General features: G+C 44.2%; 1 protein-coding gene across 1 annotated transcript in view; it reads right to left on the bottom strand.

The window, feature by feature from the left end:
* Positions 1–8,247: 8,247 nt before the first annotated feature.
* The window catches only part of LOC144805746 (uncharacterized), a 157,195-nt gene continuing 145,074 nt past the window's right edge, over positions 8,248–20,368 (bottom strand). The window contains exon 4 of the mRNA XM_078672230.1: positions 8,248–9,610. Within this exon, the coding sequence (XP_078528356.1) occupies positions 8,248–9,610 (1,363 nt within the window). The remainder of the gene's footprint in view (positions 9,611–20,368) is intronic.

Raw genomic sequence — 20,368 nt, 5'->3', positions numbered from 1 at the left:
ACTTAGTTTGGGATTCAGTATGCACACAAGGAATACGGTTTACGAACAAGGGATTAAAATTAATTTGTATTAATTTTTGTAATGCCATCAAGGGCGGACAGACATTAGCCAGCTTGGTAGAGCTGGAACACAGGTTGATAGGATTAGAATCGCATGGGGTTGCTAGCGCCCAACTGGTGGTGTTGGGAGATTTTAGTTGTCAATTGTGCCCCCACTTAATTAGCAGTAAGGGAGAATGGTCCGCTTGCCCAAGGGAACAGGGACTGCACATGGAACACAGCAGGGAGGGATTTGAGTTAAGCAAGCTGTTGGGCACACATGCCCTTACTCACATGATGGTTTTGATAGGAGCAGCAGGGATGTATCCTCCCAACCTTTAAAGGGAAGGGAAGGGGCTCTGTTATTGATTTTATTTTTGTTCCAAGCTCCTTAATATGTCGGATTTTAAGTTTGAATGTGGAGTTTAGCACCTTCAGTGGCCATAACCCCCTGGTGTTGATCCTAAGGGACCCTGACTCAGTAAAACATTCCCATCGTAAGCAGACCAGAGGCTCCTTTACAGCCATGGACCAGGGAAGTAGACTGAGATGGTCAAACATCAATTGTGATAAATTCTACAGGGCACTACTGACGGAGAAAACCCAGCAGGTCTGGAAGTGTCGAGACCCAACAGTAGAGGAGGTGGACCTAATCAATGCATTTGAGGGAGTAGCACATTGTATGGACAGCCTGCTTAGACGTAGAACTCCAAAAGATGATGAGGATACTCACAGGTGGTTTGATCAGCAATGCTCTAGTGCCTTGAGGGAACTGAAGGCAGCTTTAAAGATTGTTCCCAAAGATAAAACAACGGTGTTCACTTGCCGGGGGACGTATAAACATGCACTAAAACAATGCAAAACCTCATTGCAATAGCAGGCTTGGGAGAATCTGAGGGAAGCGGCCTAATCAAGGGATATGACTGCCTTCTGGAAAATTCTAAATAAACCCTGTTTTCAGGATAAGAATAAATCAAAGCCTGTCTGCCACGTCCTGCCAGAGGCTTGGGTGGAGCACTTTCAAGGCCTCTATAATCATGATAGTATGAGCAATTTAGTACCATCAGCAGGGATAGGAAATCAAAGGGGTGTTGAAACCCCATTTTCTTTGGGTGAGATAAAAGCGGGAATTGAGGGCTTAACCCGGAATAAGGCCCCAGGTCCAGATCTCCTATTAACCCAGGTAGACTTGTGGGCTTCTATTTTATTAAGAGTGATCAATACGGCAGTGGAGGCAGGTATGCCGTCATCCTGGTCCACTGCGACAATTGTCCCAATCTTCAAAAAGGGTAACAAAGATAACCCACAATGTTACAGGCATATTTCCCTCATTGATGTCACAGTGAAAGTCATGGGAGAGCTATTCTTAATCGGCTTATGGATTGGGCAGACGAACATGACATCATTTCGGATATACAGTATGGCTTCAGGCCGGGTCGCTCAACCTCTGACCAATGTCTCAACCTTTATCTCCGTGTCGCCAAGTACACTGTCGCCAGCGATGAGACGGTGTACTTGGCTTTCATGGACCTCACAGCAGCATTCGACCGGGTTAACCATAAGAAACTGTGGGAGCTATTGGGGGCCTTGGGCGTGGATTCAGGACTGGTTAATATTTTAAGCACTTTGCACCAGTACACTTCAGCCCAGGGCAGATACAATGACGAGGGAGACATTTCTGATTCTTTCCCTTGCTCTAGGGGAGTGAGACAGGGCGCCTTTCTTATTTACTTTATATATTAATGGTTTAGATAAGGCACTGGGAGCATTAGGGGTGGACTGTCCGAGGATAGGTAGAAGAGGGATCCCGGTTCTGCTTTACGCGGACGACTAGTACTTCTGTCACGTACTGCGCGGGGCCTTCAGCACCTCATTGATGGCTTTGTCATCTTCATGGAGAACCTGGACCTGTCCGCTAATCTCTCCAAATCATACATCATGGAGATGGGAAAAAGGCCAGGCAGGAAATTCACCTTAAGGATCGGCACCCACTGTCTAGAAAAAGTGCAGGCATTTTCTTATCTGGGAATTTTATTTGATAGCCGCATCAGGTTTAATACTCTGTCAGATGAGAAATGCAGATTTCTTATCAGCTCTTCCGGGGCAATCATGAATTTTGCACACAGGTTGGGTCGCTGGGCTCCTGAGCAAATCTTGAATTTGTATAGGGCCATCTGTAATGCCAAAACACTATATGACAGTGAGGTTTGGGGTTTCATTGACCCATTAAGGATCCAAATAGAAGAAAATAAATTCCTTTGACGGTTACTTAGAGTCCCACAGAGCACCCCCTCCTATTCAATCCACGAAGAGTTAGGTCTCACTTACATCAGAGATGGGATTCAATTGAAACCTCTCACTTGCTGGCTTAAAATATGGACTAACCTTGAAGCGGCTCGAAGCAAACAGATAATAACTGATTGCATTACCAGGGAGCACGGGTACAATATCCCTTGGCCTAAATATGTAAGGGAGACCCTGTTGGGCCTGGGTTTTGCTGATTATTTTAACACCCCGAGATCTTTGTTAGCCCGGGACAAGGCGATTGTTCAGTCCGCTTTCTTAAAGAACAAGGCCTCCATCAGGGAAGACACAGAGATGGTAAAAACCATCCGTGAGAGCCCAACTCTTGGCTAAATCCAGCCCAGGTTTGGAACCATACCTGTCTTATTTTTATAATGCTCAGGACAGATTCCTGATGACTAGATTTAGGTTGAACCTACTCCATAACACACTAGGGTGTCCTTCGGGGTTTCTATCATCCATAGAGTTAAGGGGCCCCTGCGGCTGCGACTATAAGTCTCCGCAGGACATGCTCCATTTTGTTTTGTTGTGCCCCTATTACGGTCACCCCAGGAAGTTGTTTTTAAAGAGCATTTTAAAGAATGCTAGGTTCAAACACGCAAAGGTTGCGCTATTGTTCTTGAAATTGTCTGAGGAGGCCTTCACACTTTTTTGCACTGTTAATTTCCTAAGGATGGCCGCAAGACTGAGAAATACTAAGGACAGGGGATTATGACACTGGTCGTTAAATTATCCTTTTTTCTCTTTGGTACCAACACTTATGATGCCCTTCTCCTTGTTTTTTACACAGATGAATTTTATGCTTGGGGTTTTTTCCTTTTTTACCATGTTGGTTTTATATTACCCTTGTTTCGTAACTTGCCCTTTTTGAGTGTAATCTGCTCAGGAGTGTTAGACTTTCTAACTTTCAGCACATTTTCAACCTTATTACCCACGATGATTTGCTCTGTTATTTGCTAATATTTTGTACCAACTGTCTAGGTACCCGGTAGAAGGTTTTATTTCTTGTTTTTTTTAATTCTAATTGTATTGTACTTTTATGGTATTGCTGTATACCGAATAAAGTAATTTTGATTGATTGATTGATTGATTGATTGATAGTGGAAGGTCAGGCATTTGTTGTGTATGCTGGTCCTTCGTTGTGCAAGGCCATGTAGGCATGACTCATCATCTTGAACTGGCATCTCTTCTGAATCGGGAGTCAGTATAGTTTCTTGAGATGGGGTGTGACGTGGGTCCTTTTGTGAGGGTGAGTATGAGTCTTGCCCCTGAGTTCTGTATTGTCTGTAGTCTCGTCTGGAGGCGTGCAGTGATTCTTACACAGATTGTCTTTCCAGTGTCCAGTCTGCTGGTGATGAGGGCTTGCATGATGGTCCTTCTGGTGTTTGCTGGGAGCGACCTGAAGCTCTTGTGGAGCCTGCAAAGGGTGTGGCAGCAGGTGGATGAGACTGCATTGACTTGTTTCTTCATGGATAGCTTGCAATCCAGAATGATGCAGAGGTTGCGGGCATGGTATGTTGATGCGGGGGGTATGCCGTGCTCCATGGGACACCATGTGTCATTCCATAGTGAGGTGTTGTTCCCAAAAATGAGGACTTCCATCTTGTCTGTGTTGAGTTTGAGACAGGTGTACTTCATCCAAGTCCTTGATACAAGCCCTGGCAATGCCGAGTATATGAGGTGGGGACTTTAATTCTGCCCATGACACCTCGCTATATTGACCCTCCCCCCACCACAAGCTGGGAATGCAATCAGAATGACCCATTCATTGTGGACTGGCTTATGCTTACCCAGATGTGAAACATCTGGTGACAGATAAATCCTCGTACACGAGAATACTCGTTCTCACCAGCACACTAACTGCACACCAGAATCGGCTTGCTCCTATACAATCCCTCTGTGGCTTCCTTGGTCTTGTGACCTGAATGTCTAGGCCACACACTTTTGTACCACAACCACCTCAAACTGAATATTCAGTGGGGCAGACGACATGCACCAGTACCTACTAGGAGGCTGTATGCCCCGGCCCTAGAGGACAGAGTCTTCTGTGATACTCAAGGTACACATATCGACATCTTTGAGGAGAATGAAGGGACGGTCTCTACGACTGTGATAGAGTGGCACACCTTTAAGGGTGTCACACAAGGCCTGTGTATCAAGATGTAGCACGGTGTAAAACATGCCTTGCAAGCCCAGAACCTCTCCCTTGAACGACCGATACAAACAACGGAAATATATCTGGGGTACCTGCATGAAACTAGAACACAATCAACCCTCTCTGAAAGGAGTCAAGAGAGGTGGTGGTCAGACTAGGAACACTACACGATCAGATACTAGCATGGCTCCTAAGGCCGTTGACCCCAAAGACACCCAGAAAGGCCAGCAGATCCCCGGTGGGAGAGATATTGATTGTGCAAGCAGATATAAACCAGGCTTTCCTGTAGTACCAGACGTCTGTGTACCAGGCTGTGTTGGGAGTGCAAGCTCCCCAATTAGATGAGTATTTGAATAGACTGTCGACCCCCAGACTAAACCCCCTTCAGGGACATACACCAGACGAAACCCTGACCACTGAGGAAATTGGCTTCATGATTGACTATATCACGTGCAACAAAACTCCTGGGATGGACGGGTTCCCGGTGGACTTTTACTTCACCTACAGAGCAACCCTCTCTCCAAAGCTACTCCAAATGTACCAACAGGCCCGGAAGAGGGCACATTGCCGGGATCCCTATGGGAGGCTATGAGATTTGTCCTGCCTAAGACCAACAGGGACCCCCTGGAGCTATGCTCCTACTGGCCATGGTACACCGACAACAAGATTCGCAGGAAGGTCCTTGCAAACAGGTTGCTCCCCTGCCTCTCTACATTGGCACCAAGATCAGAATGGTTTCGTACCTGGGAAAAAAATGTGTCTAAACCTATGACGCCTCTGCGGCTGATGGAGGAGAATCTTCATGAATTGCCTCCATACACAGCACTCTCACTAGATAAAGAGAAGGCCTAGATATAGAGAAGACCTTCGACACCCTTGGGTAGTTTTACTTAACGAAAATGGTGATGTGCATGAAACAAGGAGCAGAAATACTGCACTGGAATAATCTCCTCTACACCAACCCGCTGTCCCGCATCTGGACAGGTAGAGATCTCAGTTTCTTTAGAAGGATGTGGCAAACATGCCCGCTGTCGATTACTTTCACTCTAGCCATGGACTGTTTTGTTTGCAGGACCCAGCAGTCGGTATAACGAGTGAGCCAAATTGAGAGGTCATAACACCGTATGCTGATTACGCATTTGTGTAACTCAGGTAAGTGCATGCGTATCTACCGCAGGTGATATAGGTATTTAGGGGTGAATGTACCACACAGACAATACAGGGCAACTTAGGTGATGTCCAATGTTTGCAGCTCCTTGTCGTTTTGGGGCTCGCTGCCACTATCGACCCATGGATAGAGTGGCAGTTGCAAAAATGCTGTTAATACATTTATACTGCTTCTCGACCCCCCCAGTTTACCCACCCGCCGCTTCTTCAGGAAATTGGACTCTGTTTCTGTTCTTATGGACTTAATCAGGGGAGCGGGCCACAAGAGAGTCGTGCTTCGCAAACTTTACCCTACCTTGGAACGGGATGGGGATGTACATATAAAAGACTAATAAAGAACTACAAACTACTGTGTGACTTGGAAGACGATTATTTCTCAATATAGCCCTTGTTTGTGATCTCGTTACAGTTCTCACATTATCATCCGCACTAGAAGAAATGGGAGTCGGGGGGCGTCTGATCACAGAAACTCTTTTACATAAAAAGGGGGGGTGAAAGCCTGTTCACAACGCACAACACAACTTGTTTATGTAAAAGTTTGTACATTGCACAGGGAGTGTGATTCAGGTAACAGTGTGAGTGTTGTATGGCAGGAGCAAGCAGTCTTAGTTGCTGAGACATGAATCTCTGACGGGTGGATCTTTAGCTCTTTCAACTGTTTGAGAGAGGGTGGCAGTCTCAAATTCTGGGGGCACAGATACCAACAGCTTCCCTCATAATCCTTGCTTTTTGCATCTACAGGTGGTGCAGATGCCACCTAAAAGAGTAACCTTAGTGTGCTTTTTGGAGTCAGCCTGCTTTGCTTTATCCAAACTTTGGTCAGCAAAGGTAAATAGGTCTTCTACTAAAGTGTTCTTAGCTCGCTTTTGGTAACGTGGCTTGAGCAGTATGGCCTAAGGGGCGCTCGAAGGTAAAGCAAAACAGTGGAAGTCACACATTTCAATACAGTTTATTGAAAATAGACAAGGAACTTAAAGATTCAAACCAAGTTTAGATCAAATAGAATATTCAATAATTATTCAGAAGCAAAATCTAAAGGTGGGCTGTGATTTAAGGATTATTAATTAGCAAAAACAACTGTCAAAACCAAACAAAAAGGTAAATGAATAAAAAACAAGCAGTTCCACTGAATCAATCAGGAAGTCACCTACAAAATTGTAGCTGACTTCGGTAGCTATGCTCGAGAGGCCAAAGATAAGTTTAGTTTCTAGTGAGGATTAGCACTGGAATTTGATGTGAGGTTTTTGGCTGAATCAGTCTCAGAAGGTGACGAGCTGCACAGAAGTGGCTTGAAGTGCAAAATTCCCACAGAGTAGAGTTGGGTCATCAAAGTGAACCTGAATCCACGGCCATCAAAATGTTTGAAATTTCGAGCAGTTACAACAGCTGCGAAGTCTTCGTAGCTTCCAAGTTATGGAGATGGTTCATGGTTGAAGATGAGAAAAGAGCCAAAGCATGGAACGTGGCAGGCCTGAGGCATGGTTAAGGGGATAGCAGGATCCATTTGAAACAAAAAGAAGATGGAAAGAGGCCACTCATGTGGATCTTTGTAATATGAGGCTGTGTCCTCTTGGAACAGAAGTAATTAGGACTATTTAGGATGGGGCCAAGAATGGTTTCCATATGGCTGACCTTGGCTGTAGTTATTCAAAGACTGGAGAATGATGTGGCGGGATGTTGCCGAGATTAACTACCAGTACATCCATCACCTTTAGTTTTTCTCAATGATCAGCCCTACGTGGTACAGACATGAACAGATGTTGGTCCCATAGAGACCTACGGCACAGGGACTCCTGCTGCAGCCTAAATGTTAAAGAACAAAAACTTCCTCCAATTAATAAATATTATGGGTAACTACTCCACACAATAATCAATTGTCCTGCAGATAATAAAACATTTCCACATAATGTAATTTCACATTTTATTGATATCAAAAGGCTAAATAAAGATAAACACTTAAAAACATGTTAAAAATTGCATGAACTATACAGAAACAGCGGCCCATGGGAGAAACATACAAAGCATAACATACTTGAAATGAGGACAATAATAATCACCTCACGCAAAAACACCATATATGAAAATATATAATATACAAAAATGAAAAGACGGAAACTAAACAATAAACAAACGCCTGCTGCAGCCCCCTGGTGAGGCTCACTAAGGCTGGAAACAATTTGAGGTTACATGCATTCCTGAATATAACAGCGTGGCCTCAAAGTTCAGGATTTAATGGACTTTGTGTGTTGGAGCCATAGCTTATTAACACTCAGGGAGCAAAACACGCTGAATGGAATGAGGCCACAAATAGTAACAAAGGAATGAGGTTAATTCAAGCATTTCCATCCCTCGCTGTGTGCTTTTCTCAGTACAGTTTGTTGGACAATCAATGGAGTGATGTCTTTGGGGCTGCGTCATGTAAATGTTTAGCGATGCTGAAAGCTCCTCCTCGGGGTTGACTGTGAGCACCTTTTATTCTCCCCACATTGCCTCTCTTACGTAGAAATGTTACATTTACAACTGAAGTTTTTGTCACATTGAGAGCACAGATCATTTTCTTTCACGTTGTCGCTTCTCTGGCATTTAGAAAAATGACAAGGTTTCTTCCAGGTAAGTTGTCACAGGTTGAGTGAGACCAGATTTCCGGCTGAAACTTTTCCAGCATTCAGAGAGCTTATAAGGTTTATCCCTAGCGTGAGTTCTCTCATGTCTAGTGAGTGTTATTTTATAACTGAAGCTTTTCTGGCATTCAGAACACTGATACGGTTTATACCCAGTGTGGGTTCTTTCATGCACAGTAAGGTTGGATTTCCAACTGAATCCTTTCCGGCATTCAGAGCACTGATACGGTTTTTGTCCAGTGTGGGTTCTTTCTTGTCTAGTGAGATTTATTTTCAATCTGAAGCTTTTGTGGCATTCAGAGCACTGATAGGGTTTGAGCCCAGTGTGGGTTCTCTCATGTTCAATTAAACTCAATCTCTTATAGAATGTTTTTGTGCATTCAGAGCACTGATACGGTTTATGCCCAGTGTGGGTCCTTTGATGGACAGTAAGGTTGGATTTCTGACTGAAGCTTTTCGAGCATTCAGAGCACTGATAAGGTTTGTGCCCCGTGTGAGTTCTCTCATGGTGAGTGAGAGTCTTTTTCAGTCTGAAGCTTTTCTGGCATTCAGAGCACTGATACGGTTTAAGCCCAGTATGGATTCTCTGATGTAGATTTAAACCGGATTTTTGATAGAAACCTTTTTGGCATTCAGAGCACTGATACGGTTTATGTCCAGTGTGCGTCCTTTCATGTTTAGTAAGGGTGTCTTTCTGACTGAAGCTTTTCCAGCATTCAGAGCACTGATACTTTTTTTGTCCAGTATGAGCTCTCTCGTGTTGAGAGAGAGCTGATTTACTACTGAAGTTTTTACAGCATTCAGAGCACTGATACAGTTTATACCCAGTGTGAGTCATTTTATGTACAGTAAGGCTGGATTTCTGACTGAAGCTTTTACAGCATTCAGAGCATTGATAAGGTTTTTGTCCAGTGTGGGTTCTTTCATGTAAAGTGAGACTGGATTTGTTACTAAAGCTTTTAAAGCATTCAGAGCACTGATAAGGTTTTTGTCCAGTGTGAGTTACCTGATGTTGAATCAGACTGCTACTAAAACTGAAGCTTCTTTGGCACATGGAGCACTGATATGGTTTTTGTCCAGTGTGGGTTCTTTCATGTTTAGTAAGGCTGGATTTCTGACTGAAGCTTTTACAACATTCAGAGCACTGATAAGGTTTTTGTCCAGTGTGGGTTCTTTCATGTAAAGTGAGATAGGATTTGCTACTGAAGCTTTTACAGCATTCAGAGCACTGATACGGTTTAAGCCCAGTGTGGGTTCTTTCATGTACAGTAAGGCTGGATTTGTGATTGAAGCCTTTCCTGCATTCTGGACACTGATAGGGTTTTCGTCCAGTGCTAGTTTTCTCATGTTTAGTGAGGTGGGATTGATGACTAAAGCTATTCTCACAGTCATTGCTCTTATTCGAGTTGTTTGTTTCTCCAAGTTGGGTTTGTTCCTGGATACATGCCATCTTAAGACTGAATCTGATTTCTGAGTGTGTACTTGTTTATGTTACAACGCAGCATTAACTTCTAAAATACATTTCAGATGCTCTTCTTAACATATGTGTTTAACTAATGATAGTTTTTACCTGGAGATCATTTTCCTACCTTTAAAGGCACCGATCTAACTTGTCTTATTAACTTTCACTGAGGAGCCCCTTGTATTGATTACGAGGCCTCTCATGGATTCATTTTCTCCAAGTTATGCCCGGGTGAAGTTTCTCTTGTTTAATTAGTCTCATTTAGTGATCCTACTTCATCACATTTGATTTAGAAGTTTTAAAAGCACTGATAAGGTATTTGGGCTTTAGTGTTTGCCTGTAAGGTATGTTTGTTCATACAAGTAATGACAGATGATTAGGGCATGCCAGGGTGGTTTATGAATTATCAATAGCGTAACACTGGCCCCTTTTCTACTTTCTGTGCCAGTACATACTTTTTTGCTCAGTGGCTAAGACAGGTACATGATCCACTTTGGAGGTACAGGACACTTTGAAACCACTCGGATCAACCCAAGAGACAGAGTTTGTGGAGGAAAATCTTCCTATATTGGAAATGATAATCCAGCCTCTTTGCTGTAATGACATCTGAGAAAGCGTATTTACAATGACTTTCTTTTAAACAATCTTTTCTTTCCTCTTATCTCCAGGAGACGGGACAAAAGCTTGCACTTGTAAACCGAGGATATTAGTCTTTTTGGCGGTTCTGTCACATCACAACACGTCTACGGAAACTGATCTGTTGGGGAGGGTTTCGGTCTCCAAAGCATTTCTCATAAACCATCAAACAGAATTTACATCCTCTGAGTTTTCTCAAGTGCACTGCGTGGGGATCAGTTGTGGAAATTGTACTCCTTAATCTCAGTTACTGACACTTGGTAAACATTTATGGTCCTTTTACTTTAGGGATTTGACAACTTTCACATTCACCAGCTTCTTCCGCTCCAACATCCTCAACATTCCTGGCACATAGAATGTGTTTCTTCTCAAGAGCTCGAGAATGTTTTAACTTTCCTTGAAATAATCCTTTTCATTGTGTTTCACTAAATTTACACCTTATTTTTTCTGTTCATGCTTCTGTCACCTGTAGAAATGGAGTCAAAAATTGTAAATGAACACAAAGAAGAAATATTTGTAACCTTATACTTTGCACAAAGAAAGTATTAACAAAAACAAGTTTGGAAATCAGTTTGAGTTGCATTTCTGATAGTGGTGAAACAGAGACATTGGAATCACTGGAAATCAAGGATGTGAGAGCAAAAGAAGTGAATATTTAAGAAAGAAACACAGATTCTCAGAAGCAGCCACCACTATCAATTTGCAAGTTCTGTGGCAACGGCTGGCGTCATAGTGAGATATTTGTAATTCTTTCTATGAATTATTAGATGTTATTTAGTCCCCTGCCCACCTAGACTGTTAATCTAATCCTTTTTCCAGTGATCTAGGTAGGGACATTTTATTTAACGGCACAACAGTAAAGGAAACCAAAAAGGGTCAAGAAAAGAAAAACACAAAACAAAGGAAAGAGAAAAAAGGCTATCTTCCACTTTCACCACAGGGGTCCAACACAGGAAACTCTGCGGCAGATGCTTGTAAACATATAAGTTACTTCTAAACACAGTGCCCCAAGGTCAGCACCAGGTGTGGCTCCACCGGTCGCACCACTCTAAAGCAAGCCCTGTGTGCATGTGTGTCCACACACATGTACTGTGTCTTTTGCTTGTAGTAGACAAGACAGAAAAGGGCAGGATGGGAGGACGTAAAGAGATGAAAGTCAGATCCAGAGATGAAAGATGCCGATAGAACAGACAGAAGGATCGAACTTAGCCCAGGGGCATCAAAGCGCTGCGGATCGGGATCATGATCAGGGGTGTCCATAGATACAGGGTTTACAGATTCGTATTTGTAAAGTCAATGCCCATCCCATCCATACCGCACAAGCATAAGGATGTATATGATCGCGGACCCACTCAGTTTCCCATGGTTTTCTGGAACGTTGCCGGTCTCCGTAATAAGATCGAAGACGGTTCGGCAGCGGTTTTTCTGAAGGGCTTTCAATTCATTTTTCTCCAGGAAACATGGTCAACGGCAGCGCTCCACCTACTGGGATACAGAACCTTCACTTCTCCTGCCCTTCCTAGCACTTCAGGCAGACCGAAGGGGGGTCTGGTAATTTACATGGCAAACACTATTGTAGATTTAAAGATCATCAAGACAGACCTCCTTCCGAATTTTCAAATTCTTACTTTCTCCGTAGGGAAAAAAATCCGTGTTACAGCAGTAAATATATACAACAACCTGGATCTAGAAAATTTTGTGAATGTTCTCGACCAAATTCAATACAAAATAACGGAACACATTCACTATAAACAGAAAGGGGATACCGCTCACATAATCTGGGGCGGTGACTTCAATTTGCACCCCTGCCCCATTATCGATACCTGTGGAATAGTAGACGAGTCTGACAGTCCTTTAATGCACTTTATCCATTCAGAAGCAGGATCCGCCATGAACAAAGTAATCGCAGACCTGGACCTGCAAATTCTGAATCCCACACTACAATCAACTGACAAGCTAGAGCCTACCTATAGAGGAAGGGGCTACGAAACAACAGTGGATTATATATTAGCTACAGAAGTTCTAAAATCGCAACTGGGACCATTTAAAATCTTAGAAAATTGCCTCAGCGATCACTCAGCGCTAAGTCTAAACTTCCAAATACATCTCTCGATCTCTCCGATGGTAACCATAGCCAACACCCTATCTCAGAATAGGCTCGTGCTGAACAAGACTAACGGCTTTACAATCAAATGGGAGAAAGTGGATCCCAATATTCTAACGAAGAAACTAGTTACTCTTGCTTACAAAAACATTTTGATCTGTCTTGATCCTCAAGCAGAGGCTAAGCAAATACTGGAAAACTTCAACGCCATTATAGAACTTGTCAAAAGCCTATTAACCAGAACTCTCAAACAAAACAATAGAAAGACCACAGGCTGGTTTAGTCGAGACTGCACGAAAGCGCAGTCAAATCTGAGGAAAGCTCTTAGGGAACCCAACAGAGATGCAACAAAGATCCAAAATCTCAGAAGAGAATACTCTACCATTAGAAAGACGAGGAAAAAGGACCTAAAAACATCCTTGTGGAAGGCCTTACACGAGAGTGCACTCTCGAAGAACTCCCAGGCTTTCTGGAAAATAGTCAAATCGCCTTTTCTATCTAACTCAACTGGACCAAAAATAGATGTGGCCATAGACGAGGCTACATGGACGAGCCATTTTTCGAAAATCTTCCAAACTACATCTAACAGAGGTTTGCATCAGTCTAGCTGCAACCCAGTCACCTTCCCTATTCATCTGGAAGTTGACTTACAAGATTTCGAAGAAGCGTTATCCTTAAGTAGACCCGGAAAAGCCCCTGGCCCTGACGGGGTCCCCGTCGACCTATTTAAATTTCTTCCCGACTTGTGGATTCCAATAATCACGAGGGTCTGTTTCGCAACCATGGAACTTGGACTGCTGGACTCATGGTCTTCGTCAATAATGGTCCCTATTTTCAAGAAGGGGGATAGGCAAGATGTCAAGTGCTACCGCCCAATCTCCCTTCTTGACTCTCTGGGCAAAGTAGTTGGCAGAGTCCTTCTTGGCAAGCTGCAACAGTGGGTGGCTGACGAAAACATCCTCTCAGACCTAGAGTTCGGCTTCAGGGAGGGCTTTGGAACCATCGAGCAAGCTTTAAACCTCTCTTTGCTCATTTCTAAGTACACATTGGCAAAATCAGGTTCTATATTTATGACATACGTGGATCTCTCCTCCGCATTTGACTGTGTCTCACATACCAAGCTCTGGTCATTACTAAGCAAGATGGGAGTAGACCCTCCTCTCCTTGACTTCTTAAGAGAACTCTACAGCGGGGCCACAGCGAGAGTGAGGTTCGGGACAGGAGGAGAACTGACAGCACCATTCAGGGTAGAGCGGGGAGTGAGGCAAGGCTGCGTCCTTGCCCCCTTTCTTTTTTCTTTATACACCAACGGTTTGGAAGAGTGTATGTTGAAGGGGGGAAGAGACCTCCCAAAAGTAAAAGATCGCCTAATCCCCGCCCTGCTCTATGCGGACGACGCTGTCATTTTAGCCCGAACTCCAATTGAACTACAGAAATCTTTAACTAAATATGCAGACTTCATGGCAGCTCTGGATCTGCATATTAATGTTAAAAAAACCTTCTCTATGGTAGTCGGTGGCTCAAAAAAACCCGCAAAATCCATCTTTTTAAAAGACCAAAAAATTGAGAGAACCTCGCAATACCCCTACTTGGGTATCATGATTGATGATGCCCAAAATTGGAAGCCGGCGGTAGAAGCTAGGAGGCACCTTTTTAAAAGAGCGAACATGGCCCTAATGAAATTTTCCAACAAACTAGGGAAAAAAACCCCAGTGGAACTGTTGCAAATATATGCGGCGAAGTGCCAATCCACAGCATTATATGGTGCCGGGATCTGGGGTCATACAAATACTGTCCCAATCCAAAAAGAGGAAAACATCTTCACGAGATTCCTTCTGTCAACACCACGAGGCACTTCCATCTATGCCTCGCATATAGAATTGGGAATCCCATTTATCGAAGACCTGATAAAAATCCAACCTCTAATGCTTTGGAGAAGAGTTTGGTTATCTGTTGAAAATAACCTGACAAAAAACATTATACAAGACATCATGGAGTTGGACCATGCTAAAAAAATTCCTTGGATTTCTTACATCAGAAATTTTCTACAAGATCTGGGATTTGAAAAATACTATTATAATCCAGAACTAATGAAAGAAATCTCTAAAAAAGATCTAAAACAGGTAGCATTGAGTCACTTGGATTCCCTGAGACTAGCAACGCTGACTACAAAAAAATCTGTCATGCATGCAATTATTATTCAGCAGACCATGAAAATTCAGCTATATCTTACCATAGGGATTTCCACCTACGAGAAGATGCTCCTAACAAGGTTCAGGTTGAATTCATTTTTCAGACTGGTGACCTTCCCCGAAAAGAACAATTGGAGTACCGATATGGCACTGTGTCCTTGTGACGAACATTCCCAACAGTCCACCATTCATACAGTACTTTTTTGTAAGTTCTATCAATCGCACCGAAAAACTTGGCTTTTTCCCCTATTAAAAAAATGGGGCCATAGACAATGCCGCCCAGCGATGTTATCACTTCAATTTTTGGACTCAGAATGTACGGTATATCATGTATTAAATTTTTTAAAATGCATCATGAGACACAGAAACAATCTGTAAAACTGCAACTTTCCATCTTCTGCTATTTTTTCTAAACTGCCTTACAAATAATGTGTCCGAGCTAAGAAATCAAATGTATAATTCACCTTTTAAATTTAATGTTTTTTAAATTAATTTGTTATCTTTTATGGCTTTTCGAATTGTAAAAACCGAATAAAGATTATTATTATTATTATTATTATTAAAGCGCCAGGTCTTCAAGGCCTTACGGAATGAGGAATGAGTTTCCAGAATCGAAATTGAAAGAGGAAGGGAGTTCAAAAAATTGTCCACAGCCAGCGAAAAGGCCCTCCCCCCCATCTAGATTTCCTGAATCTAGGCACAGTCACCAAATTATTGCTGGAAGATCTTAACTGCTTACCAGGGACATATCTCCGAAACAGTTTTTTAATGCCTTCTGATCACATATTGTAAAAGACCTTGTGCACCAAACACAGGGCTTTAAACTCAATTCTCCGACCCAAAGGAAGCCAAGGAAGGCTCTTGATGGTAGCCGCAACAGAGTGGAATTTAGGAAGGCCCATCACCAGCCTGGCAGCAGCATTCTGCACAAGTTGGAGTCGGTGTAGGAGACCCTTATTGGGTTCCGGAGTCACATACTACGCGCCGTATTTTGCTTCAACACCTCGTAAGGGGTAGTAAGCGCTATATAAATCCAATTACAATATCTTTTTAGTAGCGGTGAGAGGGAAATGGTGAGGTGCTTAGGAACGAACGTGTCTGTTGCTGTGTACCTTATGCGTTGCTTTTTCTGTGCACGTAATTTCTCCCAGATGTGTGCATGCTAAAAGTGGGTCTGAGGTCCTGTTAAGGAAGCATTTTAAGTGTTTCTTGTTGTCTTTTTTTCTAATTTTTCACTCCACTCCAAACCAAAACATATGGGTAAAAGATATTGTCATTTACAATACCAATAGTTCTACTCATCAAATGTGAGACTGATTGCATTGCAAATGCTTGTTTAAAGTTCTGTCCTGTCTAAATACGCAGTAACCTTCAGGGGTGGCTGCGCAGAAGTCAGGACCAGAGGAGGAGTCACCCCACGTCTCAGTCAAGAATAATAAATCCAAATTCTGATTGGTCAGAAGTTCATGTATATCAAGATTATGCTTGGGGAGGGAGTGAGCATTTATAAGTGCAAAATACATCAAGTTCGGTTTAGGGAGGGGATATGTGCGCTAGGAAGGAGGGCTGACCTAGTTGGCGCTATATTAAACATACAATTTGGGCATATGGAGAGTGGCTTATTAAATAGTGCATCCTCGCTGAAAGGGGAGCAATAATGATTGTAATTAGTGTTGTTTAGATCCATAAGCTGAAGACTAGTGTAAGATAGTGCTTTTATACTTGGAGTTGTTTTTAAATAGCCAGGGGGACAGGCCCTGGGCCCGGTCAAGGCGCAGATGGGCGCAGATGTGCTTGCCTTTGGTGCGCCTTCGGCGCGCCCACGGCACGTCCGCTCCGCGTTTGCGGCATTTGCTGGCTTTATGGTGCCCTGCCTGGTTAGTAGCGGAGACACTAGACCGCTGACCTAGCCAAGATGGCGGCTGTGAATGACCCTAGCAGGAAGTGAAGCACCCAGAAAGAGTAGGCTGTCCCTTGGAGTCTCCCTCCACGTCAAACAGTCCGGTAATGACTCACGGTGGACCGGGGAAACTGCAGGGCGCCAAGTGCTATAGCAAGCCTACAAATGGGCAAGCAGCAGGCAAACAAGCCAGGGTCATGGTGGAACTGGAATCTTGCAGCAGCCCCACACCATCACCCACACTTCAGGGGGGAGCCTTGCTACACTGAGAGCTGGCCCTCGCCTTGGAGAACATTCCAGTAGAACTGTGAACGGGCCCTGCTCTTGCCCTGATGACAGAGGACAAGGTGATATGACCCCAGAAACACCACTAGGACCCTGCGTTGACAGCCTTAGACTGAACATAGTGAAGGAAAGCAAAGGTGCTCTTGATGTGCAGAAGGGAGGCTGAGAAACGGGGTTACATGATGGCTTGAACTTCGATAGAACTAACGCCCTACAAAGCCAGTGTCGGTGTTGTCATCAAGGTTGCCATCCATGGTAGATGCGAGGATCTTGTGCTGGGTAAGCGCTGTGCTGCAGCGGTTCCAATGGCGTCCTCTGCTGTTGGCTCAGCAGATCTGTGGGGTGTCTGCAAGGGAGAGGGAAGCTGATAGAAGGTGTCTGGTCAGTTGGTGGAAGGTCAGACGTTTGCGGATGTATGCTGGTCCTTCGTTGTGCAAGGCCATGTAGGCATGACTCATCATCTTGAACTGCCATCTCTTCTGAATCAGGAGCCAGTGTAGTTTCTTGAGATGGGGTGTGACGTGGGTCCTTTTGTGAGGTTGAGTATGAGTCTTGCCACTGAGATCTGTATCGTCTGGAGTCTCGTCGGGAGGCGTGTAGTGACTCTTACGCAGATTGTTTCCAGTGTCCAGTCTGCTAGTGATGAGAGCTTGCATGATGGTCCTTCTGGTGTTTGCCGGGAGCCACCTGAAGATCTTGTGGAGCCTTCAAAGGGTGTGGGAGCAGGTGGATGAGACTGCATTGACTTGTTTCTTCATGGATAGCTTGCAATCCAGAATGATGCAGAGGTTGCGGGCATGGTATGTTGATGCGGGGGGTATGCCGTGCTCCATGGGACACCATTAGTCATTCCATGGTGAGGTGTTGTTCCCAAAAATGAGGACTTCCATCTTGTCTGTGTTGAGTTTGAGACAGGTGTGCTTCATCCAAGCCCTTGATACAAGCCCTGGCAACGCGGAGTATATGGGGTGGGCACTTTAATTCTGCCCATGACACCTCCCTAGATAGATCCTTCCCCCACCACAAATTGAGAATGCAATCAGAATGACCCATGGTTTGTGGACTGGCTTATGCTTACCCAGATATGCAACATCTGGTGACAGATGAATCCTCGTACACGAGAATACTAGTTGTTCTCATCAGTACACTAATTGCACACCAGAATCGGCTTGCTCCTATGCAATCCCTCTGTGGCTTCCTTGGTCTTGTGACCTGGATGTCTAGGCCACACACTTTCGGACCACAACCACCTCAAAATGATGATTCAATGGGGCAGACAACATGCACCACTACCTACTATGAGGCTGTATGCCCCGGCCCTACAGGACAGAGTCTTCTGTGATACGGAAGGTACACATATCGCCATCTTTGAGGCGAAGGAAAGAACTGCCTCTACGACAGTGATAGAGTGAGATACCTTTAAGGGTCTCACATAAGGCCAGTGCATCAAGATGTCGCATTGTGTAAAACATGCCTTGCAAGACCAGAACCTCTCTCTTCAACAAACAATATGAACAACGGAAATATATCTGGGGTAGCTGCATGAAACTAGAACACAATCAACCCTCTCCGAAAGGAGTAAAGAGAGGCGGTGGTCCGACTAGGAACACTACACTATCAGATACTAGAATGGCTACTAAGGTCGTTGACCTCAAAGACCCCCAGAAAGGCCAGCAGATCCCCGGTGGGAGTGATATTGAATGTACAAGCAGATATAAACCAGGCTTTCCTGTAGTACCAGATGTCTGTATACCATGCTGTGTTGGGAGTGCAAGCGCCCCAATCAGATGAGTATTAGAATAGACTGACAATCCCCAGACTTAACCCCCTTAAGGGACATACACCAGACAAAACCCTAACCACTGAGGAAATTGGCTTCATGATTGACTAGATCGCATGCAACAAAACTCCTGGGATGGACGGGTCCCTGGTGGACTTTTACTTTACCTACAGAGCAACCCTCTCTCCAAAGCTACTCCAAATGTACCAACAGGCCTGGCAAGAGGGCACATTGCTGGGATCCCTATGGGAGGCTATGATATTGGTACTGCCTAAGCCCAACAGGGACCCCCTGGAGCTACGGTCCTACTGGCCACGGTACACCGACCACAAGATTTGCAGTAAGGTCTTTGCAAACAGGTTGCTCCCCTGCCTCTCTACAATGGCACCAAGACCAGAATGATTTCGTACCTGGGAGAAAAATATGTCTTAACCTATGGCGCCTCTCCGGCTGATGGAAAAGAATCTTCATGAATTGTCTCCATACACAGCACTCTCACTAGATATAGAGAAGGCCTTCAACACCCTCGAGTAGTTTTACTTAACGAAAGTGCTGATGTGCATGGAACTAGGCCCAGAAATATTACACTGGATAAATCTCCTCTACACCAACACGCTGGCCCGCATCCGGACAGGCAGAGATCTCAGTTTCTTTTGAAGCATGCAGCAAAGATTCCCGCTGTCGATTACTTTTGCCCTAGCCATGGATCTGTTTGCTGCCCTGTTTCGTTCACAGGACCCAGCAGTCGGTATACCGAGTGAGCCAAATTGAGAGGACATATCACTGTATGCTGATGATGCATTTGTGTACCTCAGGAACGTGCATTCGTATCTACCACAGGTGATGGATGTTCTAGACGATTTTGGTAGGACTTATAGACTAAGGCTAAATTTGACCAAACCAGCTTATATCCCATGCGCAAACTAACAACTTAAAACAGGAAGTGCTGCCCCAATTAGCACTAGGGTGGCACCCTAACATCTTCAGGTATTAAGCGACGAACTTCCCACACGACAATGAACGTGTACAGGGCAACTTAGGTGATATCCAAGGTTTGCAGCTCACTGTTGTTTTGAGGCTCCCTGCAACTATCGACCCATGGGTAGAGTGGAAGTTGCAAAAATGCTGTTAATACATTTATACTGCTTCTCGATCCCTCTAGTTTACCTGCCTCTGCACTTCTTCAGGAAATTGGACTTTGTTTCTGTTCTTATGGACCTAATCTGGGGAGCGGGCCACAAGAGAGCCGCGCTTCGCAAACTATACTCTAACTTGGAACGGGATGGGGGATGTACATTTAAACGACTAATAAAGAACTACAAACTACAAACTACTGTGTGACTTGGAAGACGATTATTTCTCAATACAGCCCTTGTTTGTTAACTCGTTAGTTATCACATTATCATCTGCACTAGAAGAGATGGGAGCCTGGGGTGTCAGATCACAGAAACTCATTTGCATACAAAGGGGGGTGAAAGCCTGTTCACAAAGCACAACACAACTTGTTTATGTAAAAGTTTGTACATTGCACAGGGAGTGTGATTCAGTGTGAGTGTTGTATGACAGGAGCGGGCAGTCTTAGTTGCTGAGACATGAATCTCTGACGGGTGCATCTTTAACTCTTTCAACTGTTTGAGAGGCAGTCTCAAATTCTGGGGGCACAGATCCCAACAGCTTCCCTCATAATCCTTGATTTTTGCATCTACAGTTGGTGCAGATGCCAC

Source organism: Lissotriton helveticus (assembly GCF_964261635.1).
Source record: "Lissotriton helveticus chromosome 1_1 unlocalized genomic scaffold, aLisHel1.1 SUPER_1_unloc_21, whole genome shotgun sequence".
In the NCBI taxonomy this organism is placed as follows: Eukaryota; Metazoa; Chordata; class Amphibia; order Caudata; family Salamandridae; genus Lissotriton; species Lissotriton helveticus.
Note: the sequence above shows the minus strand (reverse complement) of the source record. Positions and strands in the feature narration are given on the sequence as shown.